The sequence below is a fragment of the Macrobrachium nipponense genome, chromosome 1 (assembly GCF_015104395.2).
Source record: "Macrobrachium nipponense isolate FS-2020 chromosome 1, ASM1510439v2, whole genome shotgun sequence".
Lineage (NCBI taxonomy): Eukaryota > Metazoa > Arthropoda > Malacostraca > Decapoda > Palaemonidae > Macrobrachium > Macrobrachium nipponense.
In genome coordinates, this window is record NC_087200.1 from 147,611,751 (window position 1) to 147,632,426 (window position 20,676).

At 34.9% G+C, this 20,676-nt stretch overlaps 1 protein-coding gene across 1 annotated transcript in view; it reads left to right on the forward strand.

Moving 5' to 3' along the window:
• The window catches only part of LOC135219734 (E3 ubiquitin-protein ligase Nedd-4-like), a 284,620-nt gene that overhangs the window by 148,342 nt on the left and 115,602 nt on the right, over positions 1 to 20,676 (forward strand). Inside the window, 7 exon segments of the mRNA XM_064256741.1 lie at positions 12,314 to 12,404; positions 12,847 to 12,884; positions 12,886 to 13,018; positions 14,120 to 14,244; positions 17,062 to 17,133; positions 17,135 to 17,197; positions 17,666 to 17,763. Of these exon segments, the coding sequence (XP_064112811.1) occupies positions 12,314 to 12,404; positions 12,847 to 12,884; positions 12,886 to 13,018; positions 14,120 to 14,244; positions 17,062 to 17,133; positions 17,135 to 17,197; positions 17,666 to 17,763 (620 nt within the window).

Below are 20,676 nucleotides of genomic sequence, written 5' to 3' on the forward strand. Positions count from 1 at the left end.
GATTAGCTAAGTATTTTCTAATATTGCCGTTAGGGGACGTCACTGTATGCTTACACTGAGCAGTCGAAGCACTACCTGTGAAATTTTAAATTAGGCTGCCATATGTGGAAAACTATAGACGAGAAGGGGGGGGGCATCATTAGGAGGAGTCAGCTACAAGTAACAGTTTCAACATTTGACAGTAGGTATCAGTATTTAATCAGATATCTTTAATTCACCATTGACTGCTCATTGAAAAAACTTTTGAGGCTTCCTTTAGTAATGTTCATGTGTGACGCTTTTGTTCCTGGGAGCTTAATATGCTGAAGCCATAAAAATGCTAGCTAGGAAATGCCACTGGACTTGAGGAGTGGCACGTGTAATGTGATTTAGTGTGTGTTGTTTTATTTTTGGAGCCTTGTTTTCTTCGTATGCCTGTTTATAGTACTTAATTGAATATGTTGTGATTACTAGATATGTTAAATCAGCATTGCAGTGTTCAGTTGAAGATGCAAGAATACCTTTGTTAAGAAGTCTTATTATACATGATTAAAAGAAACTGCATATCTTCCACCTTTAGGGCTGACATTACTGAAATGCTCAGACCACTGAAAAATTGTATTGACCGTAGCATTTCTAAGAAATTTTGAATAGCTCAGATGCAGTATTCGGTTATATGCTGATGTTTTGGGGCTTCAGGATGGCTCTTAAGAGTAATTTAGAGAAAGTATTTATGTCCTGTGGAACAAACAGGTATGGTGTTCAGTGGGGGTAATCATTGAAGTGTCATATTCTTAGCCCTGTGCTTTCATAGATAGTTTCCTCTCATAAAAGCAGAATGGGGAAGGAGGTTAAATCCTCAAGGTGGGGTTGAAATGTCAAATTGGTCCTCTGCTTAGTTTCCTACAGGGTTAAGAAATCAGATCAGCATTAGATAACTAAGGATTTCATTTCTCTATTTTTCTTTCTGTAGAGTTGATGTGAAAGTAGGAAGAGGGTCAGATGAAGATACTATATTACTTTTTAATGTTTTTAGATTAAATAGTTACTTGCAGATGCAGTTCAGCTGTTATAATGCAGATGTTAATGTTTACCCTTTGTGTTATTGGGGAGTAAAGTTTTAGATCAATTGCTCTTGTCCATTGATTGTTGGTGATTCCACTTTCTTGATGTATGAAACTTTTTGAGAAAATGTTGAAATTGCAAGAGAAAATTCACATTACATACTTCAATAACAAAGAATGTTGACCAGGTTATCTGTAACTTTGTAGTGAGAAAAAGAATATGATGTATTTTTCTATGTTACTGACAGATAAAAGCAAGGACCTTTTTTGCAAGGGGCTGATTTTTCTCATTTTTATGTTTTTGTACTTTTTCGTGGGATCTAACATTGTTACCCCAGACCTAGAAGATTTATGGAAAATCTATTAAGATAGTTATATTGTTAGAGAACTGGTAATGAGCCAGACTTGCGAGAGTTGGAGTTTTAGTGTTGTTATTTGGTTAAATTACTTAGTAATCCAAATTGTTTCACTATGTAGCAGACAAAAATAGAATCTTGTTAAGGAAGAACTCAGAGTGGCTTTCAAAGCATTGTTAGTCTTTAAAGTTGATTACTAAGTATGCTTTTGTAATGGTATGGTTGGGTCTCTCTCTCTCTCTCTCTCTCTCTCTCTCTCTCTCTCCTCTCTCTCTCTATCTTCCCCAACACTTCTCTCCTCCTCTCTCCAAAACACATACTCCTCTCCTCTCTCATCCCCCTCTGCATCACTCTCTCTCTCCGCTCTCTCTCTCTCTCTCCATGTGTTTTTTTCTGTTGAAAAGAATTTTATATAGGCTCCAAGTACAATTTATTGAATTTAAGTCTATGCTTGGAAGTGTTTATACTGAGAAACCTTAATCTAGCTTTGTTTTTAAAATAGACTAAGAAACCTTACTGTTGTCTTCACTCACTTATGCTTCTTGTGAGTGCAAGGAGTCTTAGGCAGTGCATATCCATTTTTGCTTTGGAGCCTTCCTTTTCTGGGATAAAAGCTTTCAAGCTCTATATCACAAGGAAGTATACAGTAATACCCCGAACTTTGCGATTCGATTTGCACAAATTCACAATAGCGCAAACATTTCATTGGAACCTAACTAATTATCATATGCAAGTTCTTCACAATAGCGTGAACATTTGCGAATCCTCCAGAAACGCTGCATATCCCTGCAAAAGTGTTTGCTAAAATTATGTAATTTTTTAAGTTATAAACCTTTTCTGTATAAAATCTTTATTAAAAATTTATTATTTTTATTTTTGTACATGCATAAATATGATAAAAAGGTAATTACAGCAGTGCATATACATACTTTTACAAGATGCTATACCCATTCACAAAGTTACTACACTTTTCAAAGATTATATCCCTTCAAAAACTGTTTAATTTCTGAAGTGTTCATGATTTTAAGTGTAAAATCAGTATGGAGATTTTGTGTATGCTATTTATATTTTTGAAAATTTATACAAAGGCAGTATGTAATTCATAGTTTGTCACTGTATAAGACCTCCATGATCAACTAATGTAACAACATATCAGAGAAATAACAGGGTTGTCATTCTATGAAAATTACTTTCTTAACCTCGGAGAAAATTGCTGGTTCAATCTGTATGTACGATGTTACGTAATTACAGCACAAACAGTTAATGTACTTTCAGAAGATGTGATCCCATTCGCACTTTTTAAAGATGATACCCCTCCAGAGTTTCACCTCACATGCCATAAATATTCTCTCTCTCTCTCTCTCTCTCTCTCTCTCTCTCTCTCTCTCTCCTCTCTCTCTTCTCTCTCTCTCCTCTCTCTCTCTCTCTCTTAGTTAGCCTGCACACCACGAGAAGGATTAAAAGTCTACTCCCTCTCATATATGCATATACCTGTCATTTTCAGACATCACAATTTCTTCAGATTTCTTTGAACTTGGATCTTCAGTCTTTGAAGTGACAAGCGTATCCAAAAAAAGAGCAAAGAATTCAAGAAGTTAAGAGGGCATTGTGGCTACTACAATTGCATATGTATCTGGTAAAAAAGGGACTAGTGTACACACACACACACACAATGTATATATATAGTGCACTTTTGTGAATGGAACTTCATTATGGGGTTATTATTGTTATTTATAAAGTACTTTTACAAATGTTACTTCCTTTTGTGGTCTTTAATTTATTTGTGCTGTAATTAAATAATTGGCAGAGCATAGGTTTCTGAAATGTGCTATACAGCTAGTATGTTATAAAAGTGCAGCACTAAACAATTTAAAGCATGAGTTATAGAAGGACAGCCCATATGGCATTTAAGGGTCATTAAAGAAAGTAGATTAACAAGCCCACTGAACTAAGATCTAAGCTCTCAGTATTGACCAGGTACAGTATGTGTGGAGACCTCCTAAGTAAAAGTAACACGTTTCTTATTATGAAATAATAAATACTAATAATCAATGAAAACTAATTCAATAATAACTAAGTTTTTTGTACTGTCTGAATGGTAACAGGTTAACTCAAAATTATAGAACTGCCATTTTTTATTCCAAGTAATGTGAAGGCATATTTGCAATTGAACTTTACAGTGTCACTGCTTGAAAAGATCATTTATTATTAGTGCTTGTTACTCATTCTTGTGTTCATTTTATGCGTGTATTATATAAGCCGTTATTTTTTATTCTGTTAAATGTAAAGTTTTTAATTATCAGTACATTATTTTAAGAAAGTACTAATAATTTTGTTCTTTCTAGACCTCTGTTCACCCTCTGTACGTTCTTAAGGTTAAGGAAATTATATTTAGAGAACACAACTTGTAGGGCTTCTGTAGGCAGCTGTGAGGGTGGTAAAGGAGTAGAGACAGCAATAAAATACCAAGCAAAATTAAGAAGATTGTTTTCCAGTCTCTGAAAATACTTGTATATGTATATATTTTTTTATGAAACAGTCAGTAGGGTAAATATCAAAATCTTGTTGAGTTTAGGCTGGTATTTTGAATTAAATAGAATTTGTTGCATTTTTATTACTGTTCTGTATGTCTGAACATAGTATATTTCTCTTGTATTTAAAATTTTCAGGAAGGTAAAATATTAGATTAATTTAAATTGTAAGAAGTGGAAAAGGGGTGTTAGGAAAGCAAACAAGTAAATCCAGAAGCATGTGTATGATCAGGTGAATGCTAGTGTTGAGGGTGTGAGGTGTGGCTTAGCAGTCCTCGGGTGATGTCCAGGTGCTGACAGCAGTGTTGCATGTGACAGGTTGGAAGTGAGAGGACGCAGCTGAAGCCTCTCAGTCAGTGGTTTGAAAGCAAGCACTTCTCTGCTTTCCATTGCTTTACAGAACATTGTATCTCGGTGTGATAATGAAAATTATTTTCAACTAGCAGAATACTGATTTCTGGAGGAAATGGATTTCTTTCATTAGAAAGATATTCTCCTCTTTATATATTGTTATTGCTACTAGCAATATTGTCTCGAGCTTGAACTTTGTCAGTTATGGATGATTTTTAAGTTAACTGCTAGTAAATCACAGAAATGCAGGATTTAGAAGTGGTGGTGGTTAATTTTGACCCTACCAAACCAGTATTCACAGAAGCTGTGTTTACAGACCCTGAAGTTCGTAGCATTCGTGCTGAGCGTGAAGCTGAAGCTCGAAATCGAAGGCGTGAAGCTCGCCGTAGACATCGCCATGCCCATCGGAGGAGAGCAAATGCTGCTGATCCTAATCAAAGTCATTCCAATGGAAATCTACAGCCAGTTGGAAATTTGGCTGACTCTGATAATGATCAAAGTGATGATTCCAATGGAAATGAAGGAGACAATACCAGAGAACGAGTTAGGCGTTTAAGGAATGGTACAGATGAGTGGGTCATGGTTTCATTCCCGGTTGATGCCCCAAACCAGTCATCCAATCGCTCATTCCGACAGCGCTCTGCAGCAGGTACAGTAGCAGAGCCGAACAGACCTCAAGTGTCTAACCTTTTGAGTGTTCCTCCATCAAATCCCAATCGGTATCACCCTGATCAAGAAGGGGAGTTCTGGTTGAGTCCAGAACCCAGTCCAGCAAGTTCTCCTACCAGTTCACCAGTGGTGCAACGTATAGGAAAGAAGTGGAAGGATTCTGTATTGAGTCGCCTTTCTGGATGCAACACGTGCAGAGGAGACTTGGCTATTTTATCTCGTCATCGACCTCAAATACAAAAGGCTACTTTTTTCAAGGTTATTGGATAATCTCTCTCTTCTTCTCTGTTATGAGAAATGAAGTATGAGAAGAAATTAACTCTTGTTATATCTGCTTACCTACCTACCTACCTACCTAGCATAGATACCAAGCACTGTGCTTGGAATTAGTATGCTAAAATTAGAGCAAGTAGTATCGAATGATTTTTCCATACAGAGTAATGACATGAAATGTTTTACTATAGTATCGTCAGGTATGATCACAGAGCATATTTAATAATAAAAAACTATAGTGATTTTATTTGATAAGCTTCCTGTGAGATTCCTTAGTGAAACAATTTTTAATGATCTTAGCAACATTATCTGGAGTGGCTGTAAGGAATGGCCTTTTTCCATCAAGAATGCGGGCACTGGAAAAAAGTAGAAATGCCAATAGTCTAGGGATTTTGTGAATAAAATTGAGTGGCATTAGGAAAAGTTGTGACAGTAGTTTATATACCCCAGGAATGGAAGTGAGGGTGGAATACAGTTTCGCAGAGAATCTGACATTGCCATCTGAGTTTGGAGAACAAGAAAGATTAGTTATGCATGCCGATTTAAATGTAAGAGCTGTTAATAGATAGAGAGAGAGGAGAGATATAGTTACTAGGTATGGAAGAAAAAAAAGTGTTCTTGTACTTGAGCCATAATTGTTGGAAATACATAGGAAAAAATTACTGTGTTAGAATGCCATAAAACATTAGAAGAAATAGCAGATAAAGGAATGTAATGGGGAGAGTTGAAGTGACAGGAATGATTAAAAAGAAGTGGATGAATGGTGAAATATGAGGTTTCATAATGGAAAAGGACTGTTTTAAACGAAGTTGTACAACAAAAGAGATTATTGCACATAAGTCTACTAGGAATGGATATTGTCCTCAAAATATAAGAGAAAAGTGAGTGAGTGAGTGAATTTCAGCTGACATAGGTAGGAAACAGATGTAGACAGGATTGTTACCGAGTAGGAAAATAGGATTGTAGTAACAAGTATGGTGATGTAGTAATTAGATTTCCATGAGTTCTGGAAATTCATTCAAGTCCAGGATTAACAGAATTGAATGGTGGACACTAGCTCAGAATGAAAATTAGTTCCATTTCTCTATTGTAATGAATACACAACATTGTTAAGCCTTGGGGAGGTATGAACATAAATATGTGGTGCATAAAAAAAACCCCTGTAGAATGTTAAATTACAAAATATAATACCATTTTGCCTACACTCATTTAGATTTGGGCAACCCCATTGCAGTTTGTTGCTTTGTCATAGTGCTGCCTCATGGCAGTCTCTTGGCACAGCTAATCCCTCCCTGACACTTGGTCTGTTATTTGGGAGCAGTTTTGTAATTTTTCCCCATGGCAGTTTTAACTTTTATTAGTGTAATTTTGACCAATTCATACTTCTGTACTGACAGCAGCTTGTATTTATTTTTTATTTTTTCTTCATAAATTAAATATGTATATCTTACTATTGCTTCATAGCAAACCTTTTCATCACAGTCAGCCCATTCCTTCGATTTGAAAGGGCTCTGGATGATTCATTCCCGTATAAATAGCAGATATTCAGTCATTAGCATTGTGCATGGACTGGCAGGTCCTGCAGTCTCAGTCAGCCAGTGGAGTCATTCTTCTTATAGTATTTACTATTTTGAATACTCTAACAAGAAATTGATTAGGTCTTGTCACTTGTAAGTGTTTTGTCTTTCTTTTATCTCCTTAAGATTTATCTTTGGCTTAGATAAAAGACCGACGCCAGTGAGAGTACACACAAGATATAAGAGCACTTTTTTGTTTCAGCCAGTTCTAGAGTATTCAGTGTTCATTCACATTTCAAGATTCCCATTTGCACTTTCAAGCTTAAGATTAGTCATAAATACAACAATTGCTTATGCTGTAATTGACTGATTGCCATCTTTAAAAGCTCCTTAATTGCATCATGGGTTTTTGTATACTATTTAAGAAAAGCTCTTTCCAGGGAATCTGAATTTTTAGAATTTTTATTGTGTTAAGAGCAAAATTGTTTGGTGTTCATTATTGTTGATAAATACAACAAGCAGGTTTCCCAATGCACTGTTTGCACTTGACATCTCTTCATGTATGCCATGCACTAACAGCCATAATGAATCTTTTACTAACTACTCTGTTCACCTGTCAATCAGCATCCACTAGCACAGAGTGCAGTACAGACAACATGGTAAAGTGCATGTTACTGTCAGGTTTGTCCTCAGCACCTTTTGAAATACTGTACATTAAAGTATCTTATATTTTTTTGCTCACTCCTGCTTTCCTACTGTAGATCACTAGAATGATACTCGGAATGAACGCTATCGTTTGTATCGGTGCCGTAACTTTACCTAACACGAGGAATTTGAGAATTTTAAGTAGATGGATTCATAGTCTGATGGGCAAAAACATTTCATGGAACTTTTTAAACCACTTTAGAAATGCTGGTCTTTCATAAGTCACAGCTGATAAATTTTGAAAGCCTTTTAAGGGTATCAGCTCGGGGGGTTGGTGGGTGATTTTCAACTAAGTTGGCAAGGTTGTTTTTCACAGTATCTCAAAGTTAATGGTGTACTGCACTACCAGACATAATATAATGCCGATCTGAAACATTCTACTAGGAAAAAATGAAATTTTGCAAGTGCAGGTGGATACAGCAAATTCTGTAGCTCAAGAACTTAGCTTCTGCTTTCCTTTTTATTCCCCCCCCCCCTTTTTTTGTACATATATTATGTACGATGTGTTTTCTCTTAGAAAGACAAACTGGTTCTGAACTTTTGTCAACAACAGCACACTAACGTTTGTAGGAAGAGTGTTATTATCTTATCTTTTTATGTTTTATCACCTTTACCAATGATTATTTGGATGCTTTTCTTGGCTTACAAGTGTTATTTTATCATAATTATGCCTTGTAAGTAGTAGGGTCGTCAACGGGAAGCAAGTTCTCGTAATATTAGCGAATATAATGAAAGCCAAGAAAAGCACCCAAAAAATCACTGGGAAAGTTGATAAACACACAAATATACAATAATGAAACTTCCTACAAAGCCAGTGTAACTAACTCGTGTTTGTAGTTGTCGACAAAAGTTCAGAACCAGCTAGTCTTTATTTTATATTAGAGGCGATAGTATCTCTGTAAAAATAAGGGGGACCAGGTGTCAGCTAGACTTTTCTAGACACCTTTGAGTGTGACAGTAAGGCAAACTTTGCATTTTTCTCAAAACATTGTAGTTTTGTACATTCAAATCTCTATAACTTGGCTATTTATGAATGAATTTGAATACTTTAAAACACATCATATTCAGTAATTATTTGGGAATAATTTCATGTTAATTTTACATTTTTATTTGTATTATATTTTTACGTATACAGTACTTGACAAGATATTAGGCCAATTAGCTTCAAGCGGCCTAACATCCTGTTGAACTTTGAAGGAACGGAAAAGTTGGAAAGAAATTTTGTCAGTGCATTAGGCAGCCTACAGCACGTAGAGAAATGGATGGAGATTGGACAGTGACAAGGAGAGAGTGCTCCATCATGCTTGGAGGTTTAATAAGTGGCTGTATGTATTTTTTGGTCAGCGCTCCCACCGCAATTTTTGCTTACTACGCATCACTATTGGCCCCTGGTGACCTTAATATGGCCAAGACAGTGATTTGAGCCAACAGATAATGGCAGAGATATGTTGTTGAAGCAATCTGGCATTAGAACAAAGCAGGTTTCAGATCAGTTGGTTGTGCTGAGGCATTCAGTTTGGCGTTGGGTTGCCAGATTTAATAAAGGTGGCAACCAGGAAATTCCATCTCAGTAAAAGTGGCCTGGTATGCCTAAGAAGACCTCTGATCAAAGTTTGACTGTACTCAAGCATCAATTAGAAAGTAATTGACACTTGAGAACAGTCAAACCAGAGCTTTTTCTGAGACGGAATTTCGTTGCCGCCTTCGTTAAATCTGGCAACCCAATGTCGAACTGAATGCCTCCTCACCAGCTGATCTGACATCTGCTTTGTTCTAATGCCAGATTGCTTCAACGACATATCTCATATTATCTGTTGACTCAAACATCTGTTGACTCAAATCACTGTCTTTGCCCACGTTAAAGTCACGGGGCAATAAAGTGATGCTTGGTATGTAAAAATTGCGGTGGGAGCACTGACCAAAAAATATATACAGTTGCTAATTAAACCTCCAAGCAAGTGACTGAGCGCTCTTTCCATGTCAATGTCCAAGCTCCACCCATTTCTCTACATACTGTGGGCAGCCTATTGCACTAACGAAATTTCTTCCCAACTTTTCCGTTCCTTCAAAGTTCAACAAGATATTAGGCCTCTTGGTGCTAAGCAGCCTAAAATCTTGTTGAATACTATAATATTTAATACAATTTTTTTTTGTATTTTGGTGCTATTTACTATTTTATTCTTTCAGAGTAAACAAAACCTAACTTGGTAATTTTTGTACAAGTAACTTACCCAGCAGATATATACTTAGCTATAGACTCGGTCGTCCATAGCTAAGTATATATCTGCCCAGGTAAGTATGTACAAAACTTTATTGTATCTTAACAATATCATTTTATTCATGCGGTTTTGTTCTTAATCATATAAGCTTTGATTTGTTTTTTGAATATTTAATATTGATCGATATATAATGGTGAAATACCAAAAAAAAAAATCATAAAAAATACATTTGTGCTCCTATTAGGGAAAAAAATTTGTGCACACATTCCTTAAACCACTATATATCGGCACTAATTTTCATTACAATAGCTTATGATAACCCAACATCCCTGGCTGATACCCGTAAGTGGTTCTATGATAGTGTCTAATTGTTTAATGCTGAGACACTTTTTCTTGGCAGCATAAAATACAGAAGATTTAAAACACTAAGTCTAATATTGTGTCGGTTCTGTTTTGTACATAGGTATTGGAAGAGGGATGGGGAGGAGCTTATAAACATTTTTTATTACGATCTTATAGTCCCCTAGTGTCACGTGAAAACCCAGCAATCTATCACTCCTATAGGTTATCACATTCACTATATTGTCTATACATTTGTACCACAGGAAAGAAAGACTCCCTGTTGGACGACTGGATACGATGTGATCTGTAACTCGCATCGAAGAGGGCAAGAAAGCTCTGAAGTCTTCGTATACCGAGTTGCAGTTAAGAAGGTCGTGGCATAATGAGCATTTCTTGCTATGCAATGATGCCTTTTGAAGTCTTTGCAGAATATGGTTAGAGGAGGAATGTTCTGCTAGAGGCCAAAAATATTCCATGACATTATTTCTAATATATATTACATGACTACTCAAGAAATTTAGAAATGAGTAAATCATCATTTCAGTGGATGGGAGGTTGGCCGCTTGGGGTGGGCAGTCATTTTCAATGGGAGGTTGGCTGAGCCTTCACCCATACCCCTGCATGGGCTTTCAATAAGTTTCCCTTATGTGGGGGGGTGGGGTGTTGGTCCTGGATTGGGTTATATCTTGAGGCTTTTATACTATGATTGAAATTCTTGCCTTTAAGAATATTGAAGTGACGAAATAGGCGGGTAATCCTCTAAGCCACTTTGTTTAATTTTGCATGAGAGATCCCGGAAGATAAAAAAAAAGGGAGTCGAAGTCCATGAGAAACTTGACTCTCTTTACTATGGCATCTTAACTTCACCGATGAGTGCAAATTGGACACGTTGACATCTTAATTAACAATCATCCACCATGGGGGTTGTAGGAGATAGGGTTGGAAGACTCATGAGGTCTGGTGATGTTGACCGAGTCTAATAACATTGAGGACTTGCAGTGGCTACCAAAAACAGGTTTTTCCTACGTCAAAACACGTTGTAGTAAACCCCCGAATTCACGGGGGTATGTGTACCGCACTCACACACATCTGTGCACATATACACAGCTAAAATCCAAGAATACTTAAAACTCCTGTAAAATGCTTAGAACTGCCTATTTTGATAGTTCAAACACACACACCAAAAAAAAAATGCTTATAACCGAATGTTTTAATAGTTTTCTAGTGGGCCCCTCTTATTCGTGGACTCACGCATTTGTGGATTTATCTGTGGACCAAATCTACCCATTATTCATGGGAAATTCACATATTCGCAGTATTTTTCTCTGAGAAATATCCAACAATTCCTGTTTTTTTTTTACCAATTTCATCATAAATGCACTTTGTGATAAAAACTAAAAACCAAGAATAAAAATTTGTAGTGGATTTTTCTTGAGTTTTAACTAACAAAATAGGTCATTTTAAGCCTTTCTTCAGGGATTCCAACTATTAGTGGGTTCTAGCTATTCAAAAGGGGTCTGGTACGCATCCCCCACGAATACGGGGCGACCACTGTACTACCAAAACCCTGCAGGGGGTTAGTGCTGTCAGTGCACCTAATTTGGTGCAATGTAGGCATTACTTAAGGTTCTTTGCAGCATCCCTTCGGCTCCTAGCTGCAACTTCTTTCATTCCTTTTACTGTACCTCATTTCATATTCTCTTTCTTCCATAGTGCAATTGCAAGGTTTTCCTCCTGCAACACCTTTCAAACCTTTTACTGTCAAATTTTGTTTCAGTGCTGAATGGCTTTAGTTGCCCCAGTGCTTGGCATAATGCCAAAAATCCATATAAATCAAACTGTACTACCAAAAGTGCATTTAGTCATGAAAATTAGTATATGAAAATACAGTAATTAGTGAATATTTCTGTGAAAAATACTGCAAATAGGAGAATTTTCTGCTAATAATGTGTTTACAGTAATACTGTAATCTTATGCAAAGTTAGGTTCCTGACCCCCTCGCACAAGTTTATTTTTTTTTGTAAGTTTGGCTCTGTCTCTAAAACTACTAAGAAATGCTTATTGCTAAGATTAAAAACCCTAAATATGACCATAATCATGCTCCCAAGTATTAAGCTAACTTTTTAAATTAAATTAAAGTTACTGTAATTCCATTTAAAAGTTGGCTTAATACCCTTAAAAGAAAAAATTTAAATAAATGGGTGGTAAAAAGTAGTGTGAAGATTACATGTAATATTTCTGTCTTCGTTTCCCCCTTTATTTTAGTTATTATAATTGGCCTTTATTAACTAGTTCCATTTTTCTTAGCCACAGACAACAACACCAACTAGTACAGATGAAACACTACCTCGAGGATGGACGAGTCAAGTGGCGCCAAATGGCAGGGTGTTCTTCATTGGTACGTACAATAGTTAAAAAAGCTGTCTAGATTTTATATTATAACCTTTTATTTGCTTACATTATCATTATTAAAGGAATGAATGTAAATCATAACACATTTATTTATTTCAGTTGCATAAAAATTACATCAGATGTTTAGTTTACATTTTTTGGAAGTTTTAAAAGATATACATGACACTTTGTAGAAATATTTAATATTCATAAAGATGTACAGGCAGCCCTAGTTATGGTGGGAGGTTCCGTTTGGATTCTATGACAATAACTGAAAATCGCTGATTACTGAAAATCTGTGCCTTTTGTTGATCAGCCTCTGTTAGGTAGGTATCAGCACCAAAAATTGCTAATTTTCGTCACTAGACAAGCTCAAGATCACTGATAACCAGGGACTGCCTGTATTCTGCAGCAGCATATTGTAGTGTATTTCAATTTTTTTTTCCTAGATCATATTAACAAGCAGACAACATGGATAGATCCCCGTGTTCTGGTATGCCAGCTCTCCGCCCAATCAACGCCATGCTAATAATTGGAGACACGAAGATGAACTTGGACCATTGCCTGAAGGATGGGAACAACGAGTACATTCTGATGGAAGAATATTCTTCATTGATCATAGTAAGTGATAAACTTTATCATAACAATGTTATAGGTTATTTTGGAGGGACAGGCAATAAAGACAGTGATATGTAGCATTGTATTAACCTTTTCAAGTTTTATATGCAATGATAATTCAGTTAAAATAAATTAAATTTGGTTATTACAGAGGCAACTCTTAGGAGAAATATTTGAATTACAATGACAACATAGAACTAAGTTTAGATGCCGAAGTATTCAAGTATCCAGTATGTGCAATGATGTACAGTGAAAACCCAAGTCTGATTGATTGTTCCCAAGTTGACTAAAATTTCTGTCTCTAGTTTAGATATTTTTGCTTTGGGACCACCTAATCTAGGATCTGGATGTTAAATTTAAATCCCATTGGACAAATAGCTTCTCAGGAGTAGTAATAATAGGTTTGGGATAGTGGACTTATTGATCCTGTAGTTAAGCAATATTAAGCGCCATCAATTTGGAAAGGATTGGGCAGGAAAGAGGTGCCATTACTTCTATAGCCCATAAATTCACTAATGGCAACTTATACTCTGGCTAAAATCAAGATTTGGCAGCTTATGCAAGCTTAGTAGTGATTTGGACTTTGAGGGCTAATGTACTGCTTTTCTGTCTCATATGACATCTTTTTATAAATTTGTTCATACATAGCAAAAGTAATCTTGCAAAGAAGTATTAGAAAAAACATGTAAATAAAAAAGAAAGTTCTGAATCTTCGTTCTCTGTAAATTTACTTAAATATTTTTCAACAAATATGCTAAGAATTTGTTACTGATTATTTATTAGAAAGAACGTTTATAAGTTGGTAAAAATTATAATTGTCTTGCAAAAGAGGTCCTACAAGGGGTTGTAAATAGTCATTTTCAACTTCTCATGGAAGGTAGGGAAGTTTTTTAGAATTTTTTCTTTCACAGTGTACATTTACATATCTTTCTCTTTCCATTGATGAGTTTACCCGTCGTCTAAGGGTTAAGCATCAAATAAGTAAAATTTTCATTAGATTGTATATCACATTTATGATGGAAAAATTATTTTTTTAAATTTGTTAATTCATCGTACATTAAACTGATTTTATATAATAATAAATGTGTCTCAACTTTGTAACAGAGAACCGCACAACAACTTGGGAGGATCCACGTTTGCTCAACCCAGCGATTGCAGGCAAAGCTATTCCTTATTCAAGGGATTATAAACAAAAATATGAGTTCTTCAAGTCGAAGATCCCCAAACCTGTAAGTTAGATTTCTTGTTGTGTAGTTATTTTATGAATGTTGATTATAGATACCCGAGTATCTATAACCTCATACGAGTAGCAATAACAGGTTTAGGGTGGTGGACTGACCCACTTATGGTGAGCATCATTATTACACGCCATCGTTTTGGGGGAATTGGGCAGGAAAGAGGTGCCATTACTTCTATAGCCTATAAATTCACTAATGGCAACTTTTAGACTAGCCTGTATAAAGGAAACAGGCATATCAGGGGTTGGTTGTGATTTAGACTTCAAGAGAGCATGTAGTACTGTGCCTCTCTCTCCTCTCACATGACATCTTTTTATAAATTTGCTCATAAATATACCAATGGTGTTGCTGTTGGTTTTAGTTCTTTTATGGTAGCATGTCAATTATAATTTTGCAAAGAAGTATTAAAAAAAAATTTACTGCATCTTCGATCTTAGTAAATTTACAAAATTTTAAAATAAATATGCTCAGAATTTGTTGATTTTAGTTCTTACATATATTGATATTATATAAGCTTTAATTGTAATTTTATAAAAAAAAAAAAAAATGAAATAAAAAGAAATTTATTTATTAGATAAAAAACATGTATAACTTGGTAAAATTTGATTGTTTTGTAAAAGAGGCTCCACATGGGTTGTAAATAGTACAGAAAGAGCCCCGGACCTCAATGTTAATTCATTCCAGAAGTGACGAGATGCGATTTTGTCGAGATCTGAATGAATTTTTCCCATAAGAAATAACAGAAAATGGATTAATCCACTCGACCACCAGTTATTACCCTAACTTTGCCTTATTATACAAAACATTATCCATAAATTACAATTAAGTCCAGTGTTAAATACCATACCATTCAACGCACTTTATTTATTTTTAAATATATACTGTAGTAAAATAACTGCCCTACGTAAGCTCAATTCGGCCATAATACGATGGTTGACTTGTGCGCCATAGGCTAGGCTAGGTACTAGTATATACTGTAAGTAGTAGGCATAATTATTGTTGCTAATAATAAGACATTGAAAATAAAGTTTAATTCTTACAGGAAATTAATAAAATATTGAAAATAAGCCAAATTATGTCTGTTATCATAACTTCAAAAAATTCCTTGACGTAAGTCGCTAGCTAGTGGCCGTGAGCAGCCGTAAACAGACGTAAACAACCATTACACAGAGTCTACTGGAAGTTATACAAAATAAAAACTTTAGAATGCCTTTAGTACGTGTCATGATATTAAATTGTTTCTCATAAAATATCCTTGTGAAATAGGGGCATTTTTCATAGGCTCTTTTGCTTGATAATGTGACTGAATTATTGATGGAGTAATACCCATTGGAAGTAAATTCTCATAAATGTATCCCTTTAAATTGGAAAGAATCCCAATTTTAAGGATAACTGGGGAGCTATCGATATCGCAAAACCCTTTACGTAATTTGATTATAAAATACTAGCAAGAAAATATTGCCCCTTAGTAAACAAGTCTTCTAAGTCCAGCACGACTGGGAACTATGAATTATGAGCATGGTAACTTTCGTAAGTCAAGCATGTCTAGGAATTACGAATAATGAGCAGACTGCAAAATGTTTTGGCAGGAAAAAGCTGACTTTTTTTTTTCAACATATTATGGTTATAAATAAAGTAGCTGCTATCCTTAAACCCAGCTTTCTTTCGTAAATTAAGTTTCATTCGTCATCTAAAGACAGCGATCTGTGTCGTTAAACCAATGAAATCATGTATTTTTAAGAATGTAAACAAAACCAGAATGCAAATGGCAGATCATTCTGTTCGCATTATAAATCGATAATATGGTAATAATACATGCAATATGATTAGATACAGTAAAACAAGGGTTTTATTAAAATTAACATTATGATCAATACACAAATATTATCGACTTTTTCTAATGGATATGTGTCAGTGGAACAATCTCTCTCTCTCTCTCTCTCTCTCTCTCTCTCTCTCTCTCTCTCTCTCTCTCTCTCTCAAACATATCTGCTTCTCTGTTAATTACTTTTACTAGTGATTTTCATCAAAACCTATTTCAACAATAGATAAAAATAAATTATCAGATCTCCATGATGTGGATGATCAGAATACACTTTGCAGGTCTGAATAATACGTATGGTGATCATCATTCATACACTGCACTATGACGTCAGAAATGCATGAGGCAGAGCCTTCCGTCTTAGCTAATGGCTGAGGAAGAAATCCATCTCTCACATTCCCCCTTGGAGGAATAATAGATTTTTTTTCTCCAAGTATTCCCCCACCCCTTTTCTCAGATACCAGCAAACCCCCTCACATCTAAAATATTTGAAAAGACAATAGATTTTGATACGTTTTTGTGGCGCATGACTTGCAGAATTTAAACAGTTTCGCAGATACGAAAATCTATTTTTGAGAACTAGCGACTATAAAAGGGGAATCGCATAATTCGCGACCGGACTGTAGTAATTTTCAACTTCTCATGGAAGGTAGGAAATATTTTTAAGAATTTTATTTCTTTCACCATGTGTTTTTTTTTTTTTGCCTACCTCAAGTTTTGCCAGCATAGGGTGCAGCATATCAGTATATTACTCTGGCTCCAAAGGGTTAAGACCACCTTGTGGGTTATGGATTTCCTGAGATGAATGTTTGGAAAGGCCTTAACCTGCACCTTTCCAAAGTTCAGCTCGTTTTTTTTTTTTTTTTTTTTTTTTTTTTTTTTTTTTTTTTTTTTTTTTTTTTTTTTTTTTTCTCCCCCCCCCCAAGATTTTTAGACATTTTGAACATAGTTCTGTCTCACTCATTATTTCAATTTTGCTTTTGCAGACCAACGTTCCTAACAAATTTGATATAAAGGTGAAAAGAAGCAACATTTTGGAAGACGCATTTTTGGCATCATAAGCCAAGTGGGAATCGTGTTGATCTTTTGAGAACCAAGCTGTGGATAGAATTTGATGGCGAAGTAAGTTTTTTCTCTATGGTTAACTATCTTTGTTTTCCTTTTGTATTGTAAATTATCATGATTTTAGTAACTATTTTACATGTATACCTACACTTTCTTTTTGCTTCAAATTGATTTCTGAAGAGAATAATCTAATGATGGATGTTGATCTGTTTGTGTTATTTATATTTTATTAGATCACCCTAGGTACCAGAATGATGTTAATATTATTTCATTGTTTAGTTTTGAACATCAATTCCATATAGTTGCAGTTTTCCTCTTGAAAATTTTATCACTTGGGAACCATTTGTGGGATTTAGAAAATTGTGTTATTTTGTATAATTGTGGAAAGTAGGCCATTTATTAGATAAAAAAGTAGATTGACTTTACTGAAGAATTTTTGCAGTATACAAGATACCTGTGTTTTGAATTTTTCTCCAGCACATTCCCTCATATTTTTATGGAGTGTTTATACCTTCTCTCTTCCAGGTTGGGTTAGATTATGGTGGTGTTGCTAGAGAGTTCTTCTTCCTTTTGTCAAAAGAGATGTTCAACCCTTATTACGGCCTGTTCGAGTATTCAGCTACGTAAGTGTTTTGTACAGTTGACCAAAGCCACCCAGGGGTGATAAGCTGAAATCTGCAATATGGTACCCCTCTGTAAAAATGGTTATAACTGCCTATTTTAATAGTTCAAACACCAAATATACTTGAACTATCATCCTACACCAAATATACCTTAAATTATCATCCTAAAACACTAACATGATTTGGAAGTCATCATACAACATACGGTTTACAACTACGTGTGAAAATTAATCAAGTTCCCTTATATTCAGGCGCAGCCATTTTCTCTCATACAGTATTCAAGCCGTCCCATGTTCTTTTTAGAGATAATAGGGGAAACATTGGGAATTCACTAGTAGAGTTAGTACTGTACATAAGTATTTAAATATGCATTGAAAAAAAATATTAAATTATAAATAAATGCAATAAACAGTATAAAACATTGTTGTATACAGTTATGTCTGTTAATCTTACTAAGAAAGAATCAACTAAGCTTGTAATAAAAAATGGTACAATTAATCAAGCAAAGCAAAAATAAGATTGTATAAAGTGTACATATATATAAGAATAAATTCTTCTGTTAAAATAAATTCATCTCAAGTATAAAAGGCCCATTAGAAGACTGGTTTAAAGCTAAGTACTATATTTTGGTGGACTGACCCCACCCTTATCAAGTGGTGAATGACAGAAGTTAAGTTTGCGAAATATATAGTGGGATAAATGCCTGGGGTCACCATTAAGCCGACATTGGTTCTGTCAATTGTCTTGATCCGCTTCATTGTTGCCTCTAGGAAGATATTGTCTATATGGTCAGAGTCCCAGGCTTCATTGGAAAGGTTGATACTATTATTAATATCTTGTTGTTTTATCAGTGAAGATGCGACCATCTGACATTTGTATTGACAGCTGCTTTTGTATAAAATTCAGGACGAGTTCTAATCCATGGTATGGTTCATGTTTATATGATAAAAAATGTTGAACTATTATAAGCGCTCACTTAGATATGAACATCATAATTCAGCAATATTACATCATATTATTAATAACACGAACCATACCATGGATTGGAACTCAAACCGAATTTTATACAAAAGCAGCTGTCAATACAAATGTCAGATGGTAAAATCTTCACTTATAAAACAAGATAATAATATCAACCTCTCCAATGGAACCTGGGATTGTGACTGTATAGACAATATCTTCCTTAAGGAAACGAAGCGGATTAAGACAATTGAGAGAACCAATGTCTGCTTAGCGGTGACCCCAGGCATCACCTTTGTGCATTTTTCTCACTATATATTTAGTAAATGTAACTTCTGTCATTCACTACTTGATAGGGGTGAGAGTCAGTCCACCAAAATATAGTCCTTAGCTTAAATCCAGAGTGTTTTAATGTGCCTTTTATACTTGAGGTGATATTCATATTTGCACTCATTTGAAATGTGTGTGAACTTCATGGAGTTTTAGTTTTTTTATTTTTTATGTTTGTAATACAGTAATACCTCAATCTGATGCGAGGATAGGTTCCAGACCCCCTCACAGACGCTGAATTTTCAAATAAGTTTGAAGTCTCTAAAAATGTTAATTCCTGGCCATCGACGCTGTGTGATTTTCGACGCAAAGTGATTTTAAGTCTATGGCAGGCGCACACCTTTTTTTGGAGCACTAGACCAGTTAACAGCACTCTAGACCAGTCAAACGTTGCTGTAATCCTGTAATGGTGCATTAAGTAAAATATATTATGCAATATAGTACTATAGATCAAAGTTCATTAGGGAGGGAAATATACTGTTAAATTTAAACCTAGTTGTAGCTGAAGCTGAGAAAACTGTTCAAGCTGCTAACGACCATTATCGTGCACTGGCAACAAGGATAAAACGCCAGTAAACGTATGCCATCAAACACAACCATAGAAAAAATTGAGATTAAATAATTTTAATCGAAACTGCTGTGCTTGAAAGAACACATTTTACTGTTGGTTTCACGCCGATAAAAGATAAATAATGTAAAGTTCGTATTACGATGATATAAGGAAAATTGCAAATGGAATCACGTAATTGTTTTACACAATGCGACATATTCAAGTCATATTTCCTCCTAAAAATATTCGTTTATGCCAACTAGAAGCAAGAAAGTTTGTTCAGAATTGTGTTAAATATGGCAAAACAAACTCTAATTTACCATCAGCTGATTTCCAAACCAAAACATTGACCTCTATGTTAGTAGTATTTTATAAGATTATAATATGAGAACATACATACATACAATATTATTGGTTACAGTGAAGTAATGTATAGCTTTTTAAAAGATTTATGGAAAAGATGCATATTTACTTTTTCTTCTTTGGCAATCATTGCTTATCTTAATTTTCGTCACTATGCCATCTGTGAAGCAGCGGAGCCTTGAGCTCGTACAGTCATACCTCAATTTTTTGTTCGTGTAACAAAGCAAAAAATCAAATGAGTTTCATAGTTATATTTTGTACTTCTATCCCATGGAAAAAAAACAAATAAATTGCAGTGTTGCAATATCGAATGTATATGCAAGTTTTGTCTTTAAAATCAATTTATGAAACAATTGTAAATATAATTTGTTATAAAATGTAATTCAATGATATAAATTCATTTTATTATTCGGGCATGACTGATCAACCTATTCCCTTCATCATGTGAAGGGCTGTTATAAAGACTTGAAATGGACATGCGTACTACCTCTGAATCATATGTACAAAAATAAAGAAAATACCCTGTAATACATTTTTCATACACATTTTAAACATAAAATTTTAACAAAAAGCTGAAGTTTCATGAACAAAATGAATTATAATTAGCTCCCAAATTAATAAAATATAACCACGTGAAGTCTTTGTAAATGCAATGTTCGGAACAGCATCGGACAAGAACAAACATGAAAAAACATCCTCTGATAATGCAG